At 39.5% G+C, this 24,437-nt stretch overlaps 1 protein-coding gene across 3 annotated transcripts in view; it reads left to right on the top strand.

The window, feature by feature from the left end:
• LOC139693703 (lachesin-like) overlaps nt 1-24,437 on the top strand; it is a 702,929-nt gene that overhangs the window by 523,272 nt on the left and 155,220 nt on the right. For all 3 annotated transcript variants that reach the window (XM_071591961.1, XM_071591968.1, XM_071591976.1), the window contains one exon: nt 13,617-13,812. In XM_071591961.1, the coding sequence (XP_071448062.1) occupies nt 13,617-13,812 (196 nt within the window). The remainder of the gene's footprint in view (nt 1-13,616; nt 13,813-24,437) is intronic.

Genomic DNA, 24,437 nt, shown 5'->3' with positions numbered 1-24,437 from the left:
CGAAAAAAGGGAAAACCGCAAATTATGCTATCATAACTATTGATCAAAACCTTGTTACTGATTGGGTTGACAAGAATATTTTTTAATTTGTAATTTATGCATATATATATATATATATATATATATATATATATATATATATATATATATATATATATATATATATGTGTGTGTGTGTGTGTGTGTGTGTGTGTGTGTGTGTGTGTGTGTGTGTGTGTGTGTGTGCGCACATATTTTGCTTAAATATCTAGCATTTTTTTGACCAAAATTTAATACAAAAATGGTAATACGATATATTTGATTAACATACTCCTTTTCATGCGAAACAGCTTTTTCTAGGATTCAGATATTGTCACGTGTGCATTGATTTTGTTAACGATGTAAAGATTATTTTAAAATCCCCGAGGTATATGATACAATCAAATATGTTAAATATAATTATTATGAAATAATAATAATCACTTTTGAGAGTCTTCAATCACTCTTTAAATTCTTTGTTGCACTTGATTATCATTTTGCCTGAGGCTCTTTGCAATTTCAGTGGTTATGTATATCCTATGAAATCAAAGGAAAACTTAGGGTTATCATTAGGTCATGAAGCATAAAAAGAGGTAATGGAGTAGCTTAAATAATCTCTGGACGTTTAACGAACCCGATACACAAGTGGCTATGAAAGCCTTATCATAATTATGCCACGAACAGCTGACACGTTCAGAAAGGTCGGCATCCGAAATGTGGAGAGTGTTGCCATGCTCATTAGAACGATAAGGACTAAATAATTATCCTTTAAATACTTCATAATGAGAAATGGAGTCATTGATAAGTTAATTTTTTAAAGTAAAAGAAAAAGGCAATACAAGAAAAAGGAATCGATGTAGGCTATTAAATAGTTTCAACCTCTCGGGACTGGATTTTTAAAACATAAAACATGCTCAATTCAAAGATATTTAAATGAAATGAAATTTTTGACTTTGTAATTCCATACACTTTGTAATTCCACACCAAAAGTGTGTGGAATTAAAAGGTCAATAATTTCATTTCATTTCAATATGTAATGCAAATTCCATATGGTTACGCCGGGGACAACAAAATTTAATTAATTAAAAGAAGTTAGCTATTTCGTTAAGAAGTTAGTTAGATATTTCACCACTTTCTCACATAGACTAAAAAAATAATTTTCATTAATTGAAATACGTTTTGTACTTAAGAAAAAATATATAATTTTTCCCTAGCATAAAATACTTTTGTGGAATAATTATTATTAATATTTCTTCCCAATTACTATAATTAACATTAGATTTTATTAATTTTTTATCACAAGGAGTAAGCCAACTATACAGGTAAAAATGCAAAATAAATAATTTGTTATATTCCATGCAGGACTTTCTTGTCTTTTCTTCTCAAAAACCAGTGGAGGCCATTCGGAATAAACCCAAAAGCAGATTCAAACAGAAAATCGATACCTATTCTTTTCGTAAAGCAAAGATGGGCTTTACTGAATCCATAAACTATTCAAATTTTCCAATTTTTCCTTCATCATTTGAACCAACTAAACGTCCTCCCCTCCGTCTCTCGCACTTCATCCCGGTCGCATTTACATAACTGTATCGCTTTTTCTTGGCTTTCCAATTCTAAGAGGATTTAAAGCTGCATCAACATCGTGTTCCTTGCTCCTTTCGTGGTGGGGGCAACGGCGGCGAATCCGTCGTGACGGAGGAATTTTTAATTAGCCCCCTCTCTCTCTCTTCCCCCATTTCGAATGTGGAGCGGAAGTGCGCGCGGGGGAGACCGTGTGGTTGACTTGGAGGAGGGAATTTCGCACGAAGCTTTTGGTCGAGGGGATCTCCTAGATGCGGAGTGTGGAGAGAGGGGTGGACGGAAATGGGATCTGTGGGGGACGGGACGAGGGCGAAGGAGAGAGAGGAGAGGACGGGACAGGAATGCGGCGACAACAAGGTGGATGGGGGAGGGCAAACGTCGGAGCTAAACCGGGGGGAGGGAGGGTGAGTGAGGGTTTGGAACAGGGGGAAGAATCGCATGTATGTAGTAATCTGGCCCTGAGTGTGGCAGAAGAGGGGGTGAGGGGGCTGTTGGAGAATTGGTCGCGTATAAATATCGCCGGGAGATTCGAAAATCCTGCGGTTAGGGCCGGAGAAATTTCTGCAATTTATGTACGCGGCATTTAACCGTGAAAATTGAGGGAAATCTATTCCAGCCACTGCATTGCAAAAGGTGAAAGTTTCTCACTCTTGCATAGCTAACATTCATTACTTTTGAGTTGTAATATGTCATGCATACTTGTACCCTCAAATGGTGATTTAAAAATGAATAAAATAAAGTTTAGCGAAAGATTAATTACCTGCGACGATTATGATTTCCATATTTCCCCAGAAATATTGGGCCACAAAAACTTTTACTTCCAGGTAATGAATGGTGTTTCACTTTAGGACAATTTCGCTTGGATAAGCTGGATATCAATTTGTTAGCAATGAGGTCGCATGTCGATAAGCCTCATGTCTGATAATTCAACGGTCGGGTTGGAGCACAGCCTCCGAAATAGATGTTGAGAGGGTGGCTTGATCACCGGGTAACTAGAGGAAAAGTAATACATCTCATCACTGTCACTACTGCTGCGAAAAGTTAGTCCATGGTTTTTTATCATTATTTATTTCATGATCATTATTGACAAACTTTTAAATAATATATCCACTGCCTTTACCTAGTACCCATTTGAGTTTTAGCAATCAATAAAATTATTTTCATTTGTTTCAATGAAACAGTCATCAAAATCAATCAGTCTTGGGGATCGAAATGGTGCGGGGGCTAATGTACTGGCTTCCCACCCTGAGGGCGCGGGTTCAAATCCCGGCGGTGTTGAATATTTTTCAGCGGTATCTCGATCCCTAATTGAGGTGCTTTGTGGAGGGCACTTTGAGTGAGTACGCCATCCGTCAGATGGGACGTTAAACTGAGAATCCCTTGGCGCCTTTCGTAAAGAGTAGGCTGAACGCCGGGTTTCTCTCCACCCTTTTCTGTCCATCCCCTATGGCGCAAATGACCTTAGCTGTCGGTCGCCTCCCCTAAAAACCACTACTACTCAATCAATCTTTGCGTAAATTAACGAATTGATATATGTCAGTTGTCCTTATAAATTAATTTTTTTTGGATTTTACGTCTATGCAATGAAATGTATTACTTGGATGAAGCATTTTACAATAGCTTGAATGCAACCAGGGATTCAAGCGAAAACTCCTTTTTAATTCCAATAGGTATTTCAAGAATTGTTGCCATTTCGCGTATATCGGCCGCATCTTTTGCTCACTCACTTGCATCTTAGTAACTCCCGCCACTATTCTTATAATTTCCGAAGAAACGGGAGATTTGAACGAATTCCATCCGATCACGCATTAAAATAACCAAACCTATTGAGTGCAAGACATTTTTTTCTCGAACCACTCCACCACTAGGAAATAAAAATGGCAGGTTCTTTCCAAAACCTCGGAAGGAGAATTTTATCCCTTTCTCTCTTTCTCCCCGCTTCTCGTGGCCCCTTTTCCCTGTGCAACCCCCCTCCTCTCACACACACGCCCCCCTTTCCCACACCGTCCCGCAACCCTGTCACACCGTCTATTCCACGCTGCCTGAAAGACTTCATTTGAAACAGATATCGGCCCCTCGGAGGAAATTCTATTCGCTTTCCTACTCAGGCCCCTTTTGAGTCTGGCGCTGGCGGAAGGATTGTCCACCATCTCCTTCGCCCTACCTCCCTCACTCACCCACGTACCCTTCCCTATCCCCCACCGACCTACCCACCCATCTTGGTTACGCTGTCACAGTCTCGCTCTCTCCCTCCCTCTCTCTCCTCCTCTATGGCCCTCCAACTCTCCCGCTTCCATCCCGGGAGTAAGGTTAACTGCGAGAGGGGTCGTAGGCGTGGCGACCCCCAAAGTGCCTTTGGCCCTTAGTAAGTGATCCTTAGGGCAGGATTGTTCGGTGTGAGGTGGGGTGGGTGAGTGAGAAAGGGAACGACGGGGTGTGGGGGGAAGCCGTTGGGGAATCAGGGTTAAGGGAGGTGGCAAGAGGAGAGGAATGCGAGGAATTGGGTGTTCGTGCGTGTGTACGTGGGGAGGGGATTGGTGGCGAGGGGGGGAGGCGTGAAAGGTGACGCAACGGTAGCGTGGAAGGGAGCGGGGAGGTGGAATGCCGTGGCCGGTACCCTTCCTTCCCTCCACTCGCACCGAAATTTCATTCTTCCCCGGGGTGTGGTAATAAGGAAGGATGTAAGAGCCCAGGTAAGCCCAAAAATGTACTGTTTCGGAGACACGTTTGATTTTTTTTAAATTACTTGAGGGCACTCATTGGTTATGAACAGTGTTGTGAATGATTCAAGTATTAGTAGAGTAGCATTAATCTCGTACTTCATGAGCGTGCATGATTAATAATGAAAATATTGTAGCTGGAGGAAATATTATGGGCGAGAAGATTTGATTCTGTCTCAAATGCGCAATATTGACTTTGTTAAATTGCAATACATAGGTGAACATATATTCTAGATTTTGAAAATTGCTGATAAAAATGAAAAATGCTCTGAGTTATCCAGAAAATATTTGAGAACGTATCAAGACACTTCGTTGTTTTAATGCTGCATAATCATCGTAAAATTGCGCTTAAAGTAAAGTTAATATATCATTAATATTTTGGCGATCAGGATAATCGCTTCATGGCCTCTTGCCAATCGCATTAACCTTTTTGGAAAATGTTAAAATTGCTTTTTTTTCCTGAATTCTACAAGAATTCTTTCATCTGAAATTTTTTGCCCTGCAAGTTCAAATGACTAGATTTCTGAGTAACTGATCTGGAGAATAAAATTAAGAAAGATATAAAAAGGGTAACTAGTGATAATAGAATAATATTTAAAAAAAGAATAATGTGAATGATTGAGGATAGAAGTAATCATATGAGCTTCGAATTGCTGAACTATTGGAGTTAATTATGTGCTAGCATTTTCCTCTTTACAGTAGTTTGTGTAGGTCTATAGGTCAATGCACTATTGAAACACCCTCTAATTAGATCCTATAAAGGGTCAAATAAATAATTTTGAAAATCAATTAAATCATGAAGCGAAATTACAAACATGAACCGCTGCACTAAATCTTAGAATAATGGGCCATTCCAGCTGCATTGAGTCCACATTATAAATCAACCAGTGGAACACTCCTCTAACTTCATGATCGGAAATTATGATGAACCCGGCTGTGAGAGTTGTTTTATGGTATTAGTTATCCTAACAGCAGATATTAAATTAATGATATTATGGGCAAAGCAATTGGATGGGGTTCAAGCATAATGGCCGAGTGATCACCGATTAAGGAAATAACTGTCATGCACCCCTATTTGGCCTTTATCTGGATCTCCGGGTCTGAAAGTTCGTATGAGCCTGTTATTCTCAAAATAAATGAAGTTTCTTCTCAATTTTGAAAAGTAAGAAGCTTAACTACCGCCGTTGTAGACCAGAATAAAATGTAGGTGCACCACTCATCTTCCGCCTATATGACCTGGGAAACTAAACAAAAAATAAACGAAAGAAACATAACATGTCCTTAGTAATAAAATAAAAGGTGCTCTCATTGTGATGACTATACATTCCATGATTTAATAAAAAATGTATCATACGTGTCGATAAATATAGGTATTTGTAGTAAAGTCAAATTATGTATTGGGCATATCTTATATAGAATATACTAAACGTCAAAACTATAAAATTGGCTATCTACGTTCGTTCTTAAAGGAAAGACCGAAGGGATTTTCTCAGAAGCAAATTTCACACGATGAAAGTAAGCTAGGAAATCAACCATCAAAAAAACGCTGGGTAATGAAAGATATGTCGTCCTTGTGACGATTGGGTGAGAGTATAAAAGGAATAGTGTGTATATTTATTCACATATGCATGCACATTATGTCCCGATAGCCACCATTAGAGTTCATGCCAGGGACTCTCCAAACATACGCAATTATCCGCATATGACACTGAACATAGAGGTATACGAGAGATTTTGTGTCGTACAGAAGTTGAATTTTCTACTCTAAGATCTCTCCGTCTTTCTCTCTGATCTTGTATGGCGATTCAACCAAATACCATATTGTGGTTTGTAATTTTGGTAAGATGTCAAGGGGAGGATCGGAATAGTAAATCTGAAATAAGAAGGAATGATGACTCCTCGGAGAGCACGGGTCGGGAAAAGTGGTTGCGAAGGTGGTCGGAAGAAAAGGGTTTCGAGTAGAGAGTGAAAGGGAGGAGAGAAGTTGGAAGAGGAAAGCAGAAACACCCGCTCGTATGTGACCACAATGGTGCGCGTACGTAAGTGCGTGTGGTGGGTGGAGGTGAGCGGGTGTTGGAGCATGAGGTTGAATGAGGGAGAGGAGGGGGGCAACCCTAAGCGGCCCTAATCCTCCACAGACGGCTCTACCGTGGAGGAAGGTGGGGGTCGAGCAGGGTCGAAGGATATGAAAGGAGAGTGGGACCCTGATATCGCCTACCTGGGAATCTAGAGTTATCGTGGCAGTACTGAGACATCGATGTATCGAAAAGTACGATATTTTCCCATAGGAAGAATGAGTGACGGAACATTGACTCTGCCCGTTTGAGCTGCAAGTTTGAGCGCACTCGCGAAACTTGCAAAAATTTAGGACTTCGACTACATTTATGGCTTTGAAAATTTCCGGCGGAGTGACTTCAAAGTATGAAAGCGTGAGCTGTAGTTTATCATTTCATGAGGCTCATGGAAAACATCGAAAGAATTATGTTTCGCATCATTAATTTTTTTACCGGTGAGGATCACTTTGAATCCGTAGCAGTTTTCACAGCCTCGAATATATTAATAGATTGAGGCCAGTTTTGCGATTTCTCGTTCAAGCCAATTGTTAGTTGCGATGAACGTCAATTATACGTAGAGTTACCGAAAATTCGACTTTATATACAAATAAGATTGATCATTACAGAATGTGAACATTGTATCTATTCAACACCGTCTGTCAGTCATTGAGTTTTACCTTCGGTTTTCCGCTTAACTAATGGCCATACAAGTTTTGGGCTTAATCGTGGTTAAACTCAACCTTCTGCTTAATCAGCGATTATAACACCTATTTTCAATATTAAAGGAAGTTTTAAATACCTTCTTTCAAAGTGTACTGATTGAAAATGGCCAGTTCTCGATCTAGAATAGGCAAGAAAAGTTCGGTATTTTAATGGTTCAGTGGTAGTAATTATTAGGGGAGGCGACGGACAACTATGCTCATTTTTGCCAATATTGTTTTAATATTATCGATAAGTAAGTTATTGCATCGATATTTTCTCAATATCGCTCATAACAGAATCGGAATTCACTTTAGTGGAGGAGTGATGGAGTTGGAGAGGGAAGGGGAAGAGGGGGAAGATAGGGTTAAAAGACAGATTTGTCCGTTTATCGGTATCGCACGCCACTCGCCTCCCAATGAGACATTTCCCAATCCTTGGCTTCTCTCCGAAGCTTCTTCACGCCCCTTACCCCACCGGCAAAGGGCTCGAAGGAGGGGAGAGGAAGAGAGAACCAAGGAGACACCCGCCCCGCTGCTCTCCCGCCGAGATGAGATGGCTCGGTTCTGGTATCATGGTGGCGCGATGCTGGTTAGGTACCGATGGACTGGGATGTGGAGTTTAGTTCTGGGGAGGCGAGGAGACAGATAGCACAAGGGGATGTTCGGATGGAGATAGCCGGAAAAGGAGGTTGTAGATTTAGAGGGAAGACCATTGGGTATTAATGGATTCGCAGTAATGGGATTGAGGATTATTAAGTCCTTCAGATGACCTACTTGGTACACCTCCTGGGTTCCTGCATTGGTAGTAAGAGACAAAAAAAAGCGATTTTTTCCCGAGACTCTCGTAAAACCGATCCATTCCGAAGGACGCATACTTTAGTCTGCGACTAATAGCAAAAATCACTGCAAACTGTGTAAGGGAAAAATAACGTAATAATCAATACAGAACTTCTCGCGCAATAAAAATCATTGATGTATAATATATTATTATTATATAAATCTCGTTGCAATTAGGCAATTGTCCTGGTGGCAACGGTCAAGTCTGGTCAACGGCCACTCATACAATGTACACACGTACATACGCAAGAAGGACATATACAAGACAAAATGTTCTCATATACAATGACACTGAAAGATTACCAACCACACCTTTACCATCACACAAGGGCTAGGTTTACACCATACCTACAACTTCTTCAATCGCTACACTCCATCCATAATCACGCACTCTTCAATTTCATATACCGTTCAAAATCACGCACCGTTAACATATCATTCACTTTTGCAGTGCAACTTCTCACGCCATCCGTATCACGTAAAAACAATGTTTTAATAAGTATAATAGTATAATAACCACTAATCAATCCAGTTTATCACCCAGTACCTGCTCTACACTTATTCTTAAACTTCCTAAAATTGGATGGAAAGGGCTCAAACCAACCACCAGGCAGCTGGTTCCAATCAATAATAGTTTTGTTTTAAAAAAGTGTATTTTTTCTTTTTTGTTCTTTATTTGTTTTTTGCGTTCTTATTTGTACTTACAAACTGTGATCGTTTTCTCCCATAAATTGTGGGTTTTCCCTACCACTATCTGTCCTTTTATACCTTCTAAGTACACATCATTCTGACTTTCTTTAAACTTTTTCTATCTTTTCAATATGTCCCACCTCATATGGATCCCATACTATGGACGAGTATTCTGGGGTAGGGCTAACCAGTACCTCATATGCTTTTTCTTTTGTGGCTACGCTGCTTCCTTTTTAATTTCTCATACCCAATGAAGTACTTTAAATGCCTTCCGTGTCACATTATCTACTTGGACTCCCCACACAAGAGCCCTATTTAAGTAAACGCCTAAATATTTGTAATGACTGCTACATGGGATTCTTTCTCCAAAAGGGTGTAGATATCCTTTTGTGCATTCTCTTATTTGAAAAATTTATATTTTTACCTCTTACTTACATTAATGCCCATATTATTATTTGTAACACATTCACAGAGGGGATCGATGTTATTTTGTAGAATTACGCGATCATTTGCATGATCTATCCGCCTGTATATAAAGCAATCATCAGCAAAGAGTCTTACTTGGGAATGTTAATTATTTGGAAGATTGTTTACATAAATTAGGAAGAGTAATGGCCCAAGAACACTGCCTTGATGATTTCACCTATTTCGTGTGATAAAGGGAATATCTCTTTCAAAGTTAATTTTCCCTAATCAAAACAAGTCAGTCACTTTTATAAAACTTTATCAATGAAGTATGAATTAAAAGTAGTGCTTAAAAAGAAAAACATCTGAAAACTGATATTTTAATAATTATTATATCTGCACTCAACTTAACTTACTCAAAAATCAATCATTATTTTATCCACACAATAGCGTGTAAATCAATAAACGAGGGCGTGGAACACCCATAGTTATTTATGTATTCTTGCCTGGCGCTTACTCATTTTTACGACGCAAGTCATCAACACCTCCTAGTGTGCATTCAACTTCTGACAGCAAGGTTTTATACTCCCGTGAACTGGGTGTGTACGTGTGTGTGTTTATATATTTTATATATATATATATATATATGTATGTATGTATGTATATATATATATATATGTATATATATATGTATATATATATATATATATATATATATATATATATATGTGTATATATATATGTATATATATGTATATATATATATATGTATATCTATATATATAAAGGAGAGTGTTTGTTTGTATGTATGTAATTTGTTTACTTTTTGCTGTCATAGAAACAGCATTTTTCCAACTATGCCAGCAGGATACTTTTGCAAGAACACTATTGTATTCAGAATTGCCGAGATATTATACGTGGAATACATCAAGGAAAGTCTTTTGTAGAAGAAAAATGGGCAACTTTGATCCTGAGAATAATATTTATTCATGTGACGCATTGGGCCGAGTCTACACAGTCCATCCTAACAACGCCGAATGTTATTTTTTAAGAATGCTTCTACATACCATTAGAGGACCTCGCTCATTTGCCGAATTAAGAACGGTAAACGTAGAAATATGTGAGACATTCAGAGAAGCTTGCCAGAATTTAGGGTTGCTAGAAGGAGATCAACACTGGGATGACTCACTGCGAGAGGCCAGTTTGATTTCTCTTCCAGGACAAATCCGAATTTTGTTTGCCATCATAATAACCTCCTGTAATCCATCTAACCCAAAAACAATACGGGAAAAATATAAAGAATCACTGAGTGAGGATATACTGGATAAAGTTCGAAGTGAAAATCCTACATTGGATATTACGTTTAACTCCGACATTTTTAATAAAACTGATTATTTTGGAGGAAAAGTGTATCACCATGGTTAACAAGACTTTAGTGGAACTCGATCTTTTTGCACCTGTACAAGATCAACAGGGTGTATTTTATCCAGATTATATACGTGAAACTAGCTACAATGTCTTAGACTTAGAAGCATACATCGCGGATAAAAAGCCACTTCTTAATGAAGATCAGAAATTCGCGTACGAAACAATAATGGATCAAGTAGATAAACAAGAAGGAGGTATCATTTTTCTTGATGCTGCTGGTGGCACGGGAAAAACATTTTTAATTAATTTAGTTCTCGCTGAAATCAGGGTTCATGGAGACATTGCTCTAGCCGTTGCATCTTCAGGTATTGCAGCGACATTAATGGAAGGAGGAAGAACTCTGCGCTTAAGTTGCCACTTAATATTTCCCGACAAGAAAATCCCACATGTCATATAAATAAAACAAGCGGCCAGGCACAAGTTCTTATAGAATGTAAATTGATAGTATGGGATGAGTGTTCGATGGCTATTAAAAAATCTCTTGAGGCCCTCAACGCAACACTTCAAGATCTTAGAGGAAACTGCAGTTTAATGGGAGGAGCTCTGGTACTCCTGTGTGGAGACTTCCGTCAAACTCTGCCTGTCATTCCAAAATCGACTCCAGCCGATGAAATTTATGCCTGTTTAAAACATTCTGTTCTATGGAATCATGTCCAAGAAATTAGCCTTAAACAAAACATGCAAATCCTCTTAAGAGATGGGAATGCTCAAAATTTTGCAAATAAACTTTTGGAGATTGGAGAAGATAGATTAGTTATTGAAGCATCTGGTATGATAAAATTGTCATCAGATTTATGAGTATCGGTGAAAACTGTCCGGGATATGATACAAGAAGTCTATCCTAACGTTAATCAAAATTATAAAAATTTAGAATGGCTGCGAGAAAGAGCCATTCTTGCTCCTAAGAACGATGATGTTAATGTAATTAACAAGGAGATACTAGCCATGCTGCCAGGAGACGTGATTGAATATAAATCGGTTGATACCGTAGTGGATGCTGACGAAGCCGTCAATTATCCAACGGAATTCCTAAATTCACTTGATCCAGCTGGATTGCCACAACATCGCCTTATACTTAAAGTAGGATCTCCAATCATTTTATTGCGAAATTTAGATCCACCAAAACTCTGCAATGGGACACGATTGTGTGCGACAAAATTAATGAAAAATATAATCCAGGCAGTCATTTTAACTGGAAAAGGAAAAGGTGAAATAATTTTTATTCCACGGATACCTCTAATCCCAACTGATCTTCCCTTCAACTTTAAAAGATTACAGTTTCCAGTCCGGCTAGCTTTTTCCATTACCATTAATAAATCACAGGGACAGTCTTTAAAGTTTTGTGGTGTTGATCTAAGATCGCCATGTTTTAGCCACGGGCAACTTTATGTTGCTTGCTCCAGAGTAGGTTCGCCTAAAAATTTATATATTCTTTCTCCTGGATATGAAACAAAAAATGTAGTTTATAAACAGGTGTTAAATAAAAAAGATTCTTAAATTTGTGTGAAGTAGTGTATTATTGTACTTTATAATTTGTTGTTTTTATTTATGTAGTATATTTATATTATTGTTCTCTCCCTAACCCGTGCAAAGCCGGGTATTCAGCTAGTATATATATATATAGTATATATATATATATATATATATATGTATATGTATATATATATATATATAATATATATATAGATACTATATATATATATATATATATATATATATATATATATATATATATATATATATAGATACTACAAGCCGTGGCTTGTAGTATCACCCTAACCATGAACCTATTGCTTATGCTTAGGAAAACATATATATATATATATATATATATATATATATATATATATATATTTATTTATTTATTTCTTTATTTATTTATTTATTTATTTATTTATACATATGTATATGTATGTATATATAAATATCCATGATCAAGGTTAAACTAATTGCCCAGAGAGAATTCAAACAGAATTTGATTAATCAAATCCGAATTCCGTCGAAAAAGTTTATTGGCAGTAATTATCAACTGGCCTCAAAACTGGTTGATAATGATTTCCAAGAGTATATTCTAGCGTTTCATGTCATTGAAATGAATATGCGTTTGATGGGTTGTATCAGGACGAGCCGTGGCTTGTAGTATCACCCTAACCATGAACCTATTGCTTATGCTTAGGAAAAACATTTTCTGGTAATTTTCGTTGAATATTTCTATTATTCATCTAATAGAAAAAAAATAAGTTTGACTGTTAAAACTTGCTAATGATATAATTTCAAAATCAATTAATTATATATAAGGAAAAAAAACTTAATTTTTTTAATAAATTGATAGTATTTTAAATTAATTATTATGTAATGCTCTTACGTGTTGAATAATACATAATCATTAATGGGTTTATACACATCGGGGAAAACCAAAAAATACATTTACCTATATTTAGAGGCATGTAATAGGGCATTTTATATTGATTGTAATGAAAAATTATGAATGTAAGATCTTATACGTTTTTGATGTTTCTATTTAAGATATTCGATTATACATTCAAAGAGCTAAGAGAAGAAATAGTAAAAAATGATGAATGTTTGCAAATGTAATATAAATGGGATATCTCAGTTATTATATCAGCATTCCTTGTCTCTTGATGCACTATCTTAATGTAGTGCCACATGGTTCAAGATTCCGAAAAGTATTTGGTGCGAGGAAACATCCGAGCCAACTCGTATGCAATGCTTGGCGCCCTTCCACACTACAGAACTTAGGGAAAGTCCGCGGTGACTTGAAAGAGATTACTCTCACATTTATTAACTTTGCTCTTTCGAAGGTAAGAATATTCCCTCTACTTGTACTTGATGCTCTAAATATTTGTCGAGTCATAACTCCAGCAGCGTTTCATATTTTTCTGGCACTTTCAATTATTGCCATATTTTGTAATTTTCGCGCAGCAGCGCTCGTCTGTTACAAACTGGATGACTTGGTGCTATTCCTTCAAATTAGTAGTGACATGCAACTCGTAAGAGATATACTAGATTCGACGCTAAGCTCTTTCTCCTATAACTACTCCTACAATTCTCTGGCGATGTACACGTATTCGCATGCGAGTAATGGTTCGATGTCATTTGTGCAGATTCATGACCCATGCGAATTGATTTTTTAATTTTTTCCCTTCTCTCTCGCACCGCAGATGGGCAACCTGGAGGTGGTCATCCCACCGGACATCCTCAATGAGGAATCGTCGGGAGAGGACGGCGTGGCCTTGGAGGGCGGCTCCGTCCGTCTGCGCTGTAAGGCCACCGGGGTGCCGCCGCCGTCAGTGACTTGGAGGCGGGAGGACAGCCGGACGATTGTCCTGCGGCAGGAGTCTGGGCGGGAGAAGCAAGGTGAGTGGCGTCTTCGGAAGCGAAAGGATGAAACAATCCCCTCTTTCCCAATGAAAGACCAACGGATTTCAAGGCTCGCCACTTGTAAATAATCCGTCATTTATCAAGAATAATACTCATATTCAAATTATCCTCCCATTAATGCAACATTTGCCTAAATCTTTCCTCTTCCACTTTAGCGATTTTTCATGTTTACATCTATGCCATGTCCTTGAAATATTTGGTCAATTATGGTTTAACGATCCCTTCAGGTGTATGGATGCTCTACTGCTATTACTTCCATGCTATCCTTGCAATGAAGCATATTCATTTTTTTCCACGAGGATAAAATAATTATCCATTTTACCTGTCGCTTATTTAGATATTTTGGTATTTTTCAATTTTCTCTGAAGTAGCAGAGAATGGTATGGAAGGAGCTTGAACGATGACAAACTGGGTTTTAATCAGAGCTAAGTAGATGTTTTCCACGAAACAATTTCTGCTTAATGTTCAAAAAAATATGTTTACAAACAAGAAAGACTTTTCTTCAAGTATTTGTATGATATTCATGAATCACAAACATGGATAATTAGAAAAGCAGATCAACAAAAAATACATCCCTTTAAAATCTGTTGCTGGATACGGATGTTGAATAGCATACGGACAAATAAGATTAGCAACACCTTGAGGTAATATGAATATCTTTGGAATATAGCAGAATGACAATGAAGGTGGATACCCCATGAGTCCATCCGAGGAAGACAAGGCCAAGTAAAAAAAGGCTATTAGAAGGAACGCCATGGAAGAATGGTGGTCTGCTACAACCAACCTTTAGCATGAGATACTGATGATTAAGAATGTGAGAAAGTGTGGGATTCGGCTTGAAACCTCTTCCAGATTTCATATTCAAATGCGTGTCTTTCCATATTCGATATGGACCTGGCATCATTGAGAGATTCTATCAACGTTCTGGTGTCTACCTTGTCACATCTATTCCTAATTTCTAACCCCTCCAAACAAAACTCATATTTTTCCCTTCATCTCCCCGTGAAAATTATACTCGTAATTGCTAAGATCAACTGCGTAGTTGGCATTGTTCTTCCACGAGCTAAGAAAGAAATGATCAAGTCATTTTATTTCAACCCCCTTTGTTCCGGTGTGAATTCATCCCTCTTATCAATTTTATTCCCTCGAAATGCCTTGCTCATTATATTAGTTTTCCATTTTGTATTCCTTTAAACCATAAAATACTGCGAACACCAGTTTTAACCAACAATATTAACTGTTTTTACGGGGTAATCCTATTATAATAATATTTATTGAAAGGCAATCTTTAGCGTTTGTACGTAAAATCACGCATTGAATTGACCATCGCATTGGGTTTGCACGCAATCATTAGAGGAAGTTTTCATTTGTTATTCAGTTTAAATGATTAAAAGAGGCTAATAACTTTTCCAACCATAGGAACTAACAATTGATCCAAATTAGTCGTTATAATAATTATTTTCGTAGCCTTTGCACATTCATTCAGCTATATTCGGTAGTATATCTACAACATGAAAGAAATTTAAATGATTTATCATTTGTGACCAACAGATAAAACTAATTTGTTAAAATAGTTTTAAATTTCTATTCAAAGATGAAAAACAGATTGGTATAAGCTACTCATATCTAGAACATATTTTAAATGCCATATGGCCTATCATCAATAAATGAATTCTAAGTTTGGTTTACTGCAGCTATTTATTTTTCTCTATTTAGTGTTGATTCCGTGATCGATTTCGTAGCTTTCCTCTTTTATGTCCATTTTAATTTGCACTCCCCACTTGTCTCTTGGCCTTCCTCGAGGGATTTTCCCTACGATGTGTCCATCTGTAATGTTTGTAACTAATCCGTCGTGCCTCAAGATATGTTCAATCTATCCAGTTCTCTGCGGTAGTGTTCTTCATATTGTCTTTTCTTTTGCTCTTCTATAGTATATATTCTCATTACTTGCTTTATATGTCCATTCAAAGTTCGGATCATATAGACATCGAAGGAAAATTTCAGTCTTTCAAATGTTCATTCTTGTTATGCTTTTTGTAATCGCAATCACAAAAGCGCGTCTCGATAATCTTCCGATTTATTTACTTATCTATTTTCTTGGTGATAAGGCAGTCTTAGTGCCAGCCAGCGATTTCTCTGGCTTGTATGAACCCTTCTAGATTTAAATTGTTGTGCAGATATTGTTATCGCTTCGTATCTATTCATGTACATTTTATTTTTTCCTTGGCCATATAGCTGCACCTGGGCTATCAAATGTCACCCATAATCAAATCAACCACTGGTGTTCAATGCAAATGGTATAAGAGATTATTGTAGGACGCCGTCAAACTTTTCAGATGAAATTATTGAACCCCCCTTTTTTAAGAAACACTGAACATTCTCCAGGTATTCTGTTGTGTTTTATATTGTGTGTTTTTTACGTTCAAAAGAATGGCAAGTGGATAAACACGCTATCAATGACTTATTCCAACATTCAGAACCAAAGAGTAACGTCTCGACTAGCAGTAGAGGTGAAGCTGAAACAGGAAGGGTAGCGGGGTCACTCACCTCGTCAAAAACGATCCTCAAAGAGTCCCTCACGCCTTGGGTCGAGTGCTGTCACAAATGGTAAGGCTTCGGTTTAGAGACGCGCACTAAGTGCGGCCCTCCTCCCCCTCCTTCCCTCCCCGTCTCTGTAGTGACCCCTTTTTTACCAATCGTATCGTCCACATATCTCTCCTCTTCCTTTTTTCCTCCTGCCTCTCCCTCCCCTCCGGTTCTCTATCATCTCTCCAATCCATACACAACGCGATGGCATCATATTAAGAGCACCTTACTCCGTCTCTGACACATATTATATCTTTTCTTCCGTGAAATACGGTAAAATAACTCCACGCAATGCACGCCCTCGACTACGGATAGATAGGAAGAGGATACGTGTCCCTCTCAGAGATCGAAAGGACCACGAGCCATTACCTTTGCTAGAGATTCCCGGAATATCAGATATAGAAAACGATTCATAAAGCGGTTTTTGTGCGAATTTAAATTCCGCACGGACGTGAGCTTGGAGCTTTGGAGTGAGGGGACCCAAAAATAACAGGGATATTGATGTAGATTCTTTAGTTCTCAGTATATTTACATTAAATTTTGTTCACCTTCAAAGTATTCCACATTGACCACTATGCACTTCTCCAAACGATGCTTCCATCGTTCGAAACATTTCTGACATTCATTTATCGGGATGTCCTTTAGGCTTCCTAGCGGTTTTTGTTTTACCTCCTCAACAGTAACGAAACGCTTTCCTTTCATGTCCCTTTTGAGTTTGGGGAACAAAAAGAAGTCACAGGGAGCTAAAGCCGGTGAGTATTGGGGGTGGACAATCGATGTCATGCCGTTTTTGTCAAAAACTGCATCACGGTATGAGCCGGCGCGTTGTCATGATGGATGAACCAGTGTCCTGTGTGCCAAAGATCTGCTCATTTGAACTCTATGACACTCCAGACATCTCACAGAGTTGATCAATGATTCTGCGACAGTCTTCACGTATGAGGGCATTGATTTTGTCGACGTTTTCATCAGTTCTTGATGTTGAAGGGCGGTCTGAACGGGGTTGGTCTTCAATTGACATTTGACCATTTTTAAAACGTGTAAACCACTCGAAGACTCTGGTTTTGCTTAGGACAGCTTACCCATAAGCAGTCTTGAGCATTACAATAGTTTTCGCGGCCGATTTCCCCAACAGGAAACAAAATTTCACTGTAGCGCGTTGCTCTTGATAATCCTCCAACACGTTTTTCGCCGAAATGAAAAACGTTGCTTCAGTGAAACAGCTCTCACGGACGGAACGATCCAGTCACAGCGACGGCGCTGCGCATGCTGACGCAGTTGGCGTGAGCCTGACGCACGACCGGCCGAACAAAGGCTTCCCTCACTCTCGCTCCCCACCGCAGCCCAATTTCCGGTAATAAAGTTTTATTTAGTGTAAAAGTGCTATTACGTGGGATTGTATATTCAGTGAAGACGGACGTTATCTGTACAGTGATTGAGATATTACTCGTAATGTCCTGTTATAATTTTCGGTAGATGTTTCAGTAGATGCATCTATATTGAGCTTCCCCATTTCATGCAAGCCATCCAACCTAAATGGGATAGAAGGTTTCAAATGGCGTTCACCACCGATATAATCTCTGCCGAGTGGGATTGGTCTCACGGAATCTGTTGGTCAAGCCTTCCCTTCCTGCTACCTCAGTGCCTGTAGGGTAAAGTTATACGTACATTTTATATGGAAAATCGAAAAATTCGCATTCCGACGTTCTATTTGTATTCGATTCAGAGTTGTTCACCCTTTTAACTAAATGTCACACCACAAGCTTCTCCTCAAAAGGTCATCCGATAACTGGTGATATTATGTCCCCTACCATACGCTATGTAGTCTATTTTCCGTGTGTTTAGTGAACATAGGTGATATATCTCAATATGGTCGGTATCTACTGACAGCTTTAGTGGCTTTAATAGCGTTCAATTTATCCGTTCTATGTACTTCCTGGACATATCATGCAATTTGACAAAAATTACTCGTATCTGCATATTTTAAAAAATCTTTGCGATTTGTCACGTAATGCACAGTAATAATTCAAATGACAATTGGAAAAGTTGATATATCATGTCGAAGAACTCATTTTATAATTCATCCAAATGATGGTTGGCTCAGAGTTACAGGGCGATACTCCACAAGTATCGATACGATGCATATCCCACGAGAGGGACTTTCGAACTACTCTCTTACCGTCCGCAACTCCCACTCTTACGCTTTCCTCCCGCAGTAAAGCACGTCCCCTCTTTTCACGGGACGGGCCCAGGGGCGTTACCGTCTCACGGGCGAATCATCCCTTAGCGAGCGAGGTAGGGGAGGTGGTAAGGGCGGACGACCCGCGCAAATTTCCGGCAACCCCGGCGGAAGGAGAAAGAAATGCGGGCGGGCATGAGAGTGGAGGTGGGGTTCGGGACGTGAAAAGAGGCCGTCGATCCACAGTGTCTGTGTCGCGGCACCCATATAAAGTCCCCACACACCCCCGCCTCTCTTACGGTCCCCCTCCCGCCGCGATCTTTGGATAACTCCCTCTCTCGCCACCCTCCCTCGTCTCGCCCTGCTCATCCGCTCCGACCGGCATCCATTTCATTACGCGGCCAAAAAGTTCCTCCGTGACGCCCTCTCTCTCTCTCTTTCTCGCTCTCACGCCCTACTCTCCCCGTCTCGCCACCATCCCCTTCCACACCCACAGTCATTCACACACACAGCGTCTCGGCGGTGATCCCTCTGCTCCCTTCTCATTCCTGCGCTCTCCGCCCGTAGTGCACGGACATTTTTCTTCTTTTGTCGTTCTTTTCGGGATCCATTGGATAGGAAGAGGAGGGTTGGCGGCGGAAAGAAGTAGAGATGAGAGATGGGCGCTCAACGGAAAAAAGAGGTCTGGTAGTCTGTCTTGGAAGAGAGAGTGGCTAATCAAGATTGGGTTTTTTCCGGGAGGTTTCTTTATTCACCTCTTTTCAATAAATTATTTATTTTTTGCGAATGGGAATATATATATATATATATATATATATATATATATATATATATATATATATATATATATATATATATATATATATATATATAATATATATCAAACATAAACACAGTAATCAACCCGAAGGTCGGTTTAGTAGGTGATGGTAGAATTCACTCAGTACTAAGCCCTATACGGCGTGTGAAAATTCACACATCAGGGCAGGGGGGCCAGTTCCTTTCCCTGTATATATATATATATATATATATATATATATATATATGTATATTTATAATATATATATATTTATATGTTTATATGTTTAAAATATATATCGTATATACGATTATGATTGATTCACGAGACTATATATATAGACTCGTGAATCAGTCATCATCGTTTATTAATAGAAGTGAAGCTTCGTATGGAGGGTAGTCACATTGTGGTAGTTGCTTAAAATTTCAAGTTGAAATTTTATATTTGAAATTGCATTTTCCTGACAGAGAGTTGGTATTTGATCAAGAAATAATTTTCTCATGTATTGATTTTGTATTTTTGTTAATTTGTTTTTCGCATAATATTTTTTTACTTTGGTGTAACTCATACTCTCTTTACCTCACACGTCACTGTTTTCATAACATTTAGCCTATTTTGAATAATCGACTTTAATGCCCACATCTTTTTTCTTCATAAAATTCAGCTATTCTTTTCAATTATAACACTCTTGAGGGATTATGGTGCTACTGCGATCCTTTCAATAATTGAATTTTATGGTACATACCTGTATTAGATTTTGGATAAACGTTTCAACACCCTCAGAAAGGTATTATTTTCCAGCGACTCAATGTGTTTTATTTCACACCTATCCTTAATGTTTCGAAAAAATGACGGTAACATGTTATTAGCACGCTGCAATAGCTGATAATGTGCCTGTGCTCGTGTATTTTATTATATGTTGTTTGTCTGTTTGCACTTACTTGTCTTATATATCTTCTTTATTTTAAATTAAGGATTACTAAGAAAATATTTTATAGTTTTTTCTTTTATTATTAAAAATACATGAGTACTCCACTAATATGAGTACTACAAGCCAATTACATTGAGTGAGGATTGTCTCCCCGAAATTTTCCATTTAGGATTTATCATTATTCATAGTGCACATAAGTGTATAGTTAATAAACATATTCCTCTAAAATGAATTCTTCTTGTTTAAAGTAAGTAAAGCTTTAATGCGTTCCCTTTTTGTTATATTGATCACTGTTTTTTTGGCTGGTAAATGTTCTGGATATTTTGACAAATATTCACTTCCCACCCGCTCTAGTTTCCCTTGATTTAGTATCTTTTTGTTTGTCTTATTTCGGCAATCTTTTCTTCTTTCTTGGGGAAAAATAAAAGGTAGTTTATGGCTGAACTGATATTTTTCACTTCGATGGGAGATCACGTTTGTCCTTATTTGAAAACCCTCTCAATGACCCCACTGTGTAGTGCTTGAGCCCGAAAGATACTTACCGTGCTACCACTTGCTGCATTTCCGATACTTTGGAGGCGATGAAAGCATACCCAATAAATTTTGATAATAATTTCACAGGAAATATGGCCATAATATTTTACAAGGCCGTTTGTATATTCATTTCCCCGTGTGCTTAGACATTTTTTTATGCCCTAAAATTTTTGACTTTTGGATATTTGTTTATAATGAACCAGAATTTTGCGCGTGTATCTTATCCTTGAATATTCAAATTCACAAATATTGTGGTGTATTTTATCACAGTATTCAGGCATGACATGGGATAATGCTATTATTTCTAAGATTATAAGAGCTAAGGCCTGATTCATGTATTTCGATGTGATTTGTGATCAGCTATGAAAAATATCTTACTACAGAATTGGTTTATCATAAAAATATCATTAGATATTTTCTGCCTCTCAAAAATGAACAAGATTAAACGAAAAATTACATTACGTTGTGACGCGGTATTTAATTTATAGATAAATTTTCCCCGATACCGCGAGACAAGGGAGGCCGCGACTCTACTTGTTTTGAGGGAGCCAGGCTAGCCGCATGGCTAGCCGCAGAGTCACGCCGCTGGCTGTCACCTGGCCCATCACACTCCTCGTCCCAGGGGAGGGCCCGCTCACCTTTTATGTGCCCCGGGGTGGGCAGCGGCTCTTCAGCTGAAATCACGAGGGACGCAACGAGGCGCATAAAAATGGACTCCGACGAGTAAACTTCATAAGAACTATTTATTATCACAAGAAAAGGTGTGGGCGCTCCCAAGCAAACATGACGCGCAGTGCCGACGCCTGCTGGGCCACGATGTTGGGTGGCCGCTCGGCTGCAGCCGAAGATGGCCGCCTCGCTGTCGACTACTGGCTCCCGATGTTCCGGTCGGGGCCTGCGGGGGGCCCACACGGCGAGGTCGGTTACTGGCACGCGCACCACCGGTGTTCGCAGGCTGTCGGTGACTCGACGATGATAGCACACGACCTTCTCTCTCGGACGTCTCACAACGAACTCTCCTTACCACGTGTTGGCCGGCACTCTCCGCGCGCGGCGCGCCCCGCTCTCCTTTTTTCTTACATACGTTGTTGGCGCCAACAGATAGCGCCCCGCCGTTCTACGGCTCGCGAGAGGGGCGCGCGTATTCGAACTGGGCAAGTGACGCTGCGCCAAGCACAACGTCCCATACCCCCTCCCTAAGCCGGACACTCGTCCGAGTGGACCGCTTACAAACGAGCCTGCAACTGAAACCTATGAACACAATATAATAACCACAATTTCACAGCTTTCTACCAGTAGTTCACTCAGTTTTGAGATTCTGTCCTCAGCTATTGTATAGAAAATGGATAGCACAACTTTTTCCAATTTTAACCACATTCTCTATGAACATCAAGTAATACATTTGGTATGAACAAACTTTTGGCATGAATCTTTCATACATTCTAAGGGAATTTCTCACAAAATTTCAACAAAAGCATCACTCGCTCAGATAATTCACTCTATAAAAGGCAGTACGTCCTCAGCTCAAACACATCACACCTCGTTTGCAAACTTTCATTCACCACAATTCAAGGGCTATGTGCCATAACAACAATAATGTCCGAGATTTTCACATCATTGAAAAATAAATCGCTCACTTTGACACACAGACAAGATAACATGAGGCAAACACACAATGCTGACCTATTACATAATACCAAAATTCATAAGGAATTTTTTTGAGAGTGTGCTCCGTGGGCTTGGCGCTCGGAGGACTCACCACTTTGACGAGTGGATCTTGGTGCTATATATCTTTTCAAGTCGCCAATATCTACTTTCGCGTTTTGCTTATTGGAACGCGTTTCTACGATATAAACTGTTGGAGACAGTTTTTTTAGTATCGCGATTGGTCCTTCAAATTTAGGGGCTAGCTTGGCTGAAAACCTATCAATCCCACTGGACAGATGGTGGGTCCTACGCATTACTAGGTCTCCTACATTAAATTCGATGTTTCTTCTACCCTTATTATACGCTTGCGCCTGTTTTTTCTGAGCTTTCTCTATATTCTCGGCTACTAAATCTCGTAATAAGCCTAACCTATCGGCCCTCTTTTTCCACGCTTGTGGATCCAATCTGCTCTCTATGCCTTCCCCCTTCTCAAGCTCGCGCCGCAAACTCTTCACTGGCAGTGGATGCCTTCCGAAGTTCAAGTAGGCTGGCGAGATCTTAGTCGAGGCCTGCTTCGCGGTGTTGACTGCATGCCTTAGTTCGTGTAAATGCTGATCCCAGTCTCTATGGTCTTTTTCTACAAACATCGCGATGGCCGTCTTCAGCGTTCGATTGGATCTTTCCACTGGGTTTGCCTGAGCATGGTATGGAGGCGTTGTTGTATGCGTTATTCCATACTCTGCCAATGCTTCTCTTACGCATTTGTTATCAAACTCTTTTCCATTATCTGTCACGAGATACTCCGGCGTTCCCCAGCGAAATAGGACAAGCTTCTCAAGTGCTTTAACCACGTTGGCCCCTGTAGCAGCTCTGACCGCCTTTAGCTCCACCCATCTTGAAAACAAGTCCTGAAAGATTATTAAGTACTTGTTCTTGGCTTTGCTAAGCGGAAACTCCATGAGATCTGCTGCTACGACGCTCCATGGTCTCTCTACCGTTCTTTTACCCAATAGTCCCTGAGGCGCTTGCTGCGACGTTTTGAACTGTTGACAGTCCTGACATTGCCTCACAAAGTTGTGAATGTCGTGATAGGCCCCTCTCCAATAGTAATCTCGTACGACTCGATCGAATGTCTTTTCCACTCCGAGGTGGCCCGATGAAGGTTCACAATGGGCATCCCTTATGACCCGCTCTCGACATTCTTTTGGAAGCACGAGTTTCCAGCCCTCTTCACAATCAGCGATTGGATCGAGCAGCTCATCGTACTTGTAACGATACAAGTGGCCCGCTTCGACCTTCCAATTTTTATACCTCTCCGGATATTTGCTGACTTCCTCGACTCTGCGTTGGTAGTCCTCATCCTTTACTTCCGTAATTTCAGCGATCTTCTCTTCGCCAGAAAGTTGCTCGTACATACGAGATAGTGCATCAGGCAAATAATGGATTTTACCTCGACGATGCACCACCTCGAAGTCCAACTGCTGCAACTCCAGCGCCCATCTCGCGAGCCTACCCGTAGGTTCCTTGAGATTTCGCAGGTATTGGAGTGCGGAGTGGTCTGTGATCACGAGGAACTTGTAGCCCTCTAAATAAGGCCTTAGTTTTTTTATGGCCCATAGAATAGCTAATAACTCTCTCTCTATGTCGTCGTATAGTTTTTCTCAGCTGATGTGAGAACTCGGCTGACATAAACGATTGGATGTTCTCCGTCCTCATTCACTTGAGAAAGAACACCTCCAATTGCTTCACTACTCGCATCAGTTTGTACAATGAAGGGTTTAGAGAAGTCCGGCCTTGCCAAGACCGGGGCTTCTGTAATGGCCCTTTTGTATGTCTCAAACTCTTTCTGCTGTTCCTATGTCCATTCCCACTCTTGACCTTTGTGCAATAACTTGACCAGGGGAAGCTTGATTTCCGAATCGTCC

This window comes from Hetaerina americana, unplaced genomic scaffold (genome assembly GCF_022747635.1).
Source record: "Hetaerina americana unplaced genomic scaffold, ioHetAmer1.1.p SCAF_1, whole genome shotgun sequence".
Taxonomy (NCBI): domain Eukaryota; kingdom Metazoa; phylum Arthropoda; class Insecta; order Odonata; family Calopterygidae; genus Hetaerina; species Hetaerina americana.
Note: the sequence above shows the minus strand (reverse complement) of the source record. Positions and strands in the feature narration are given on the sequence as shown.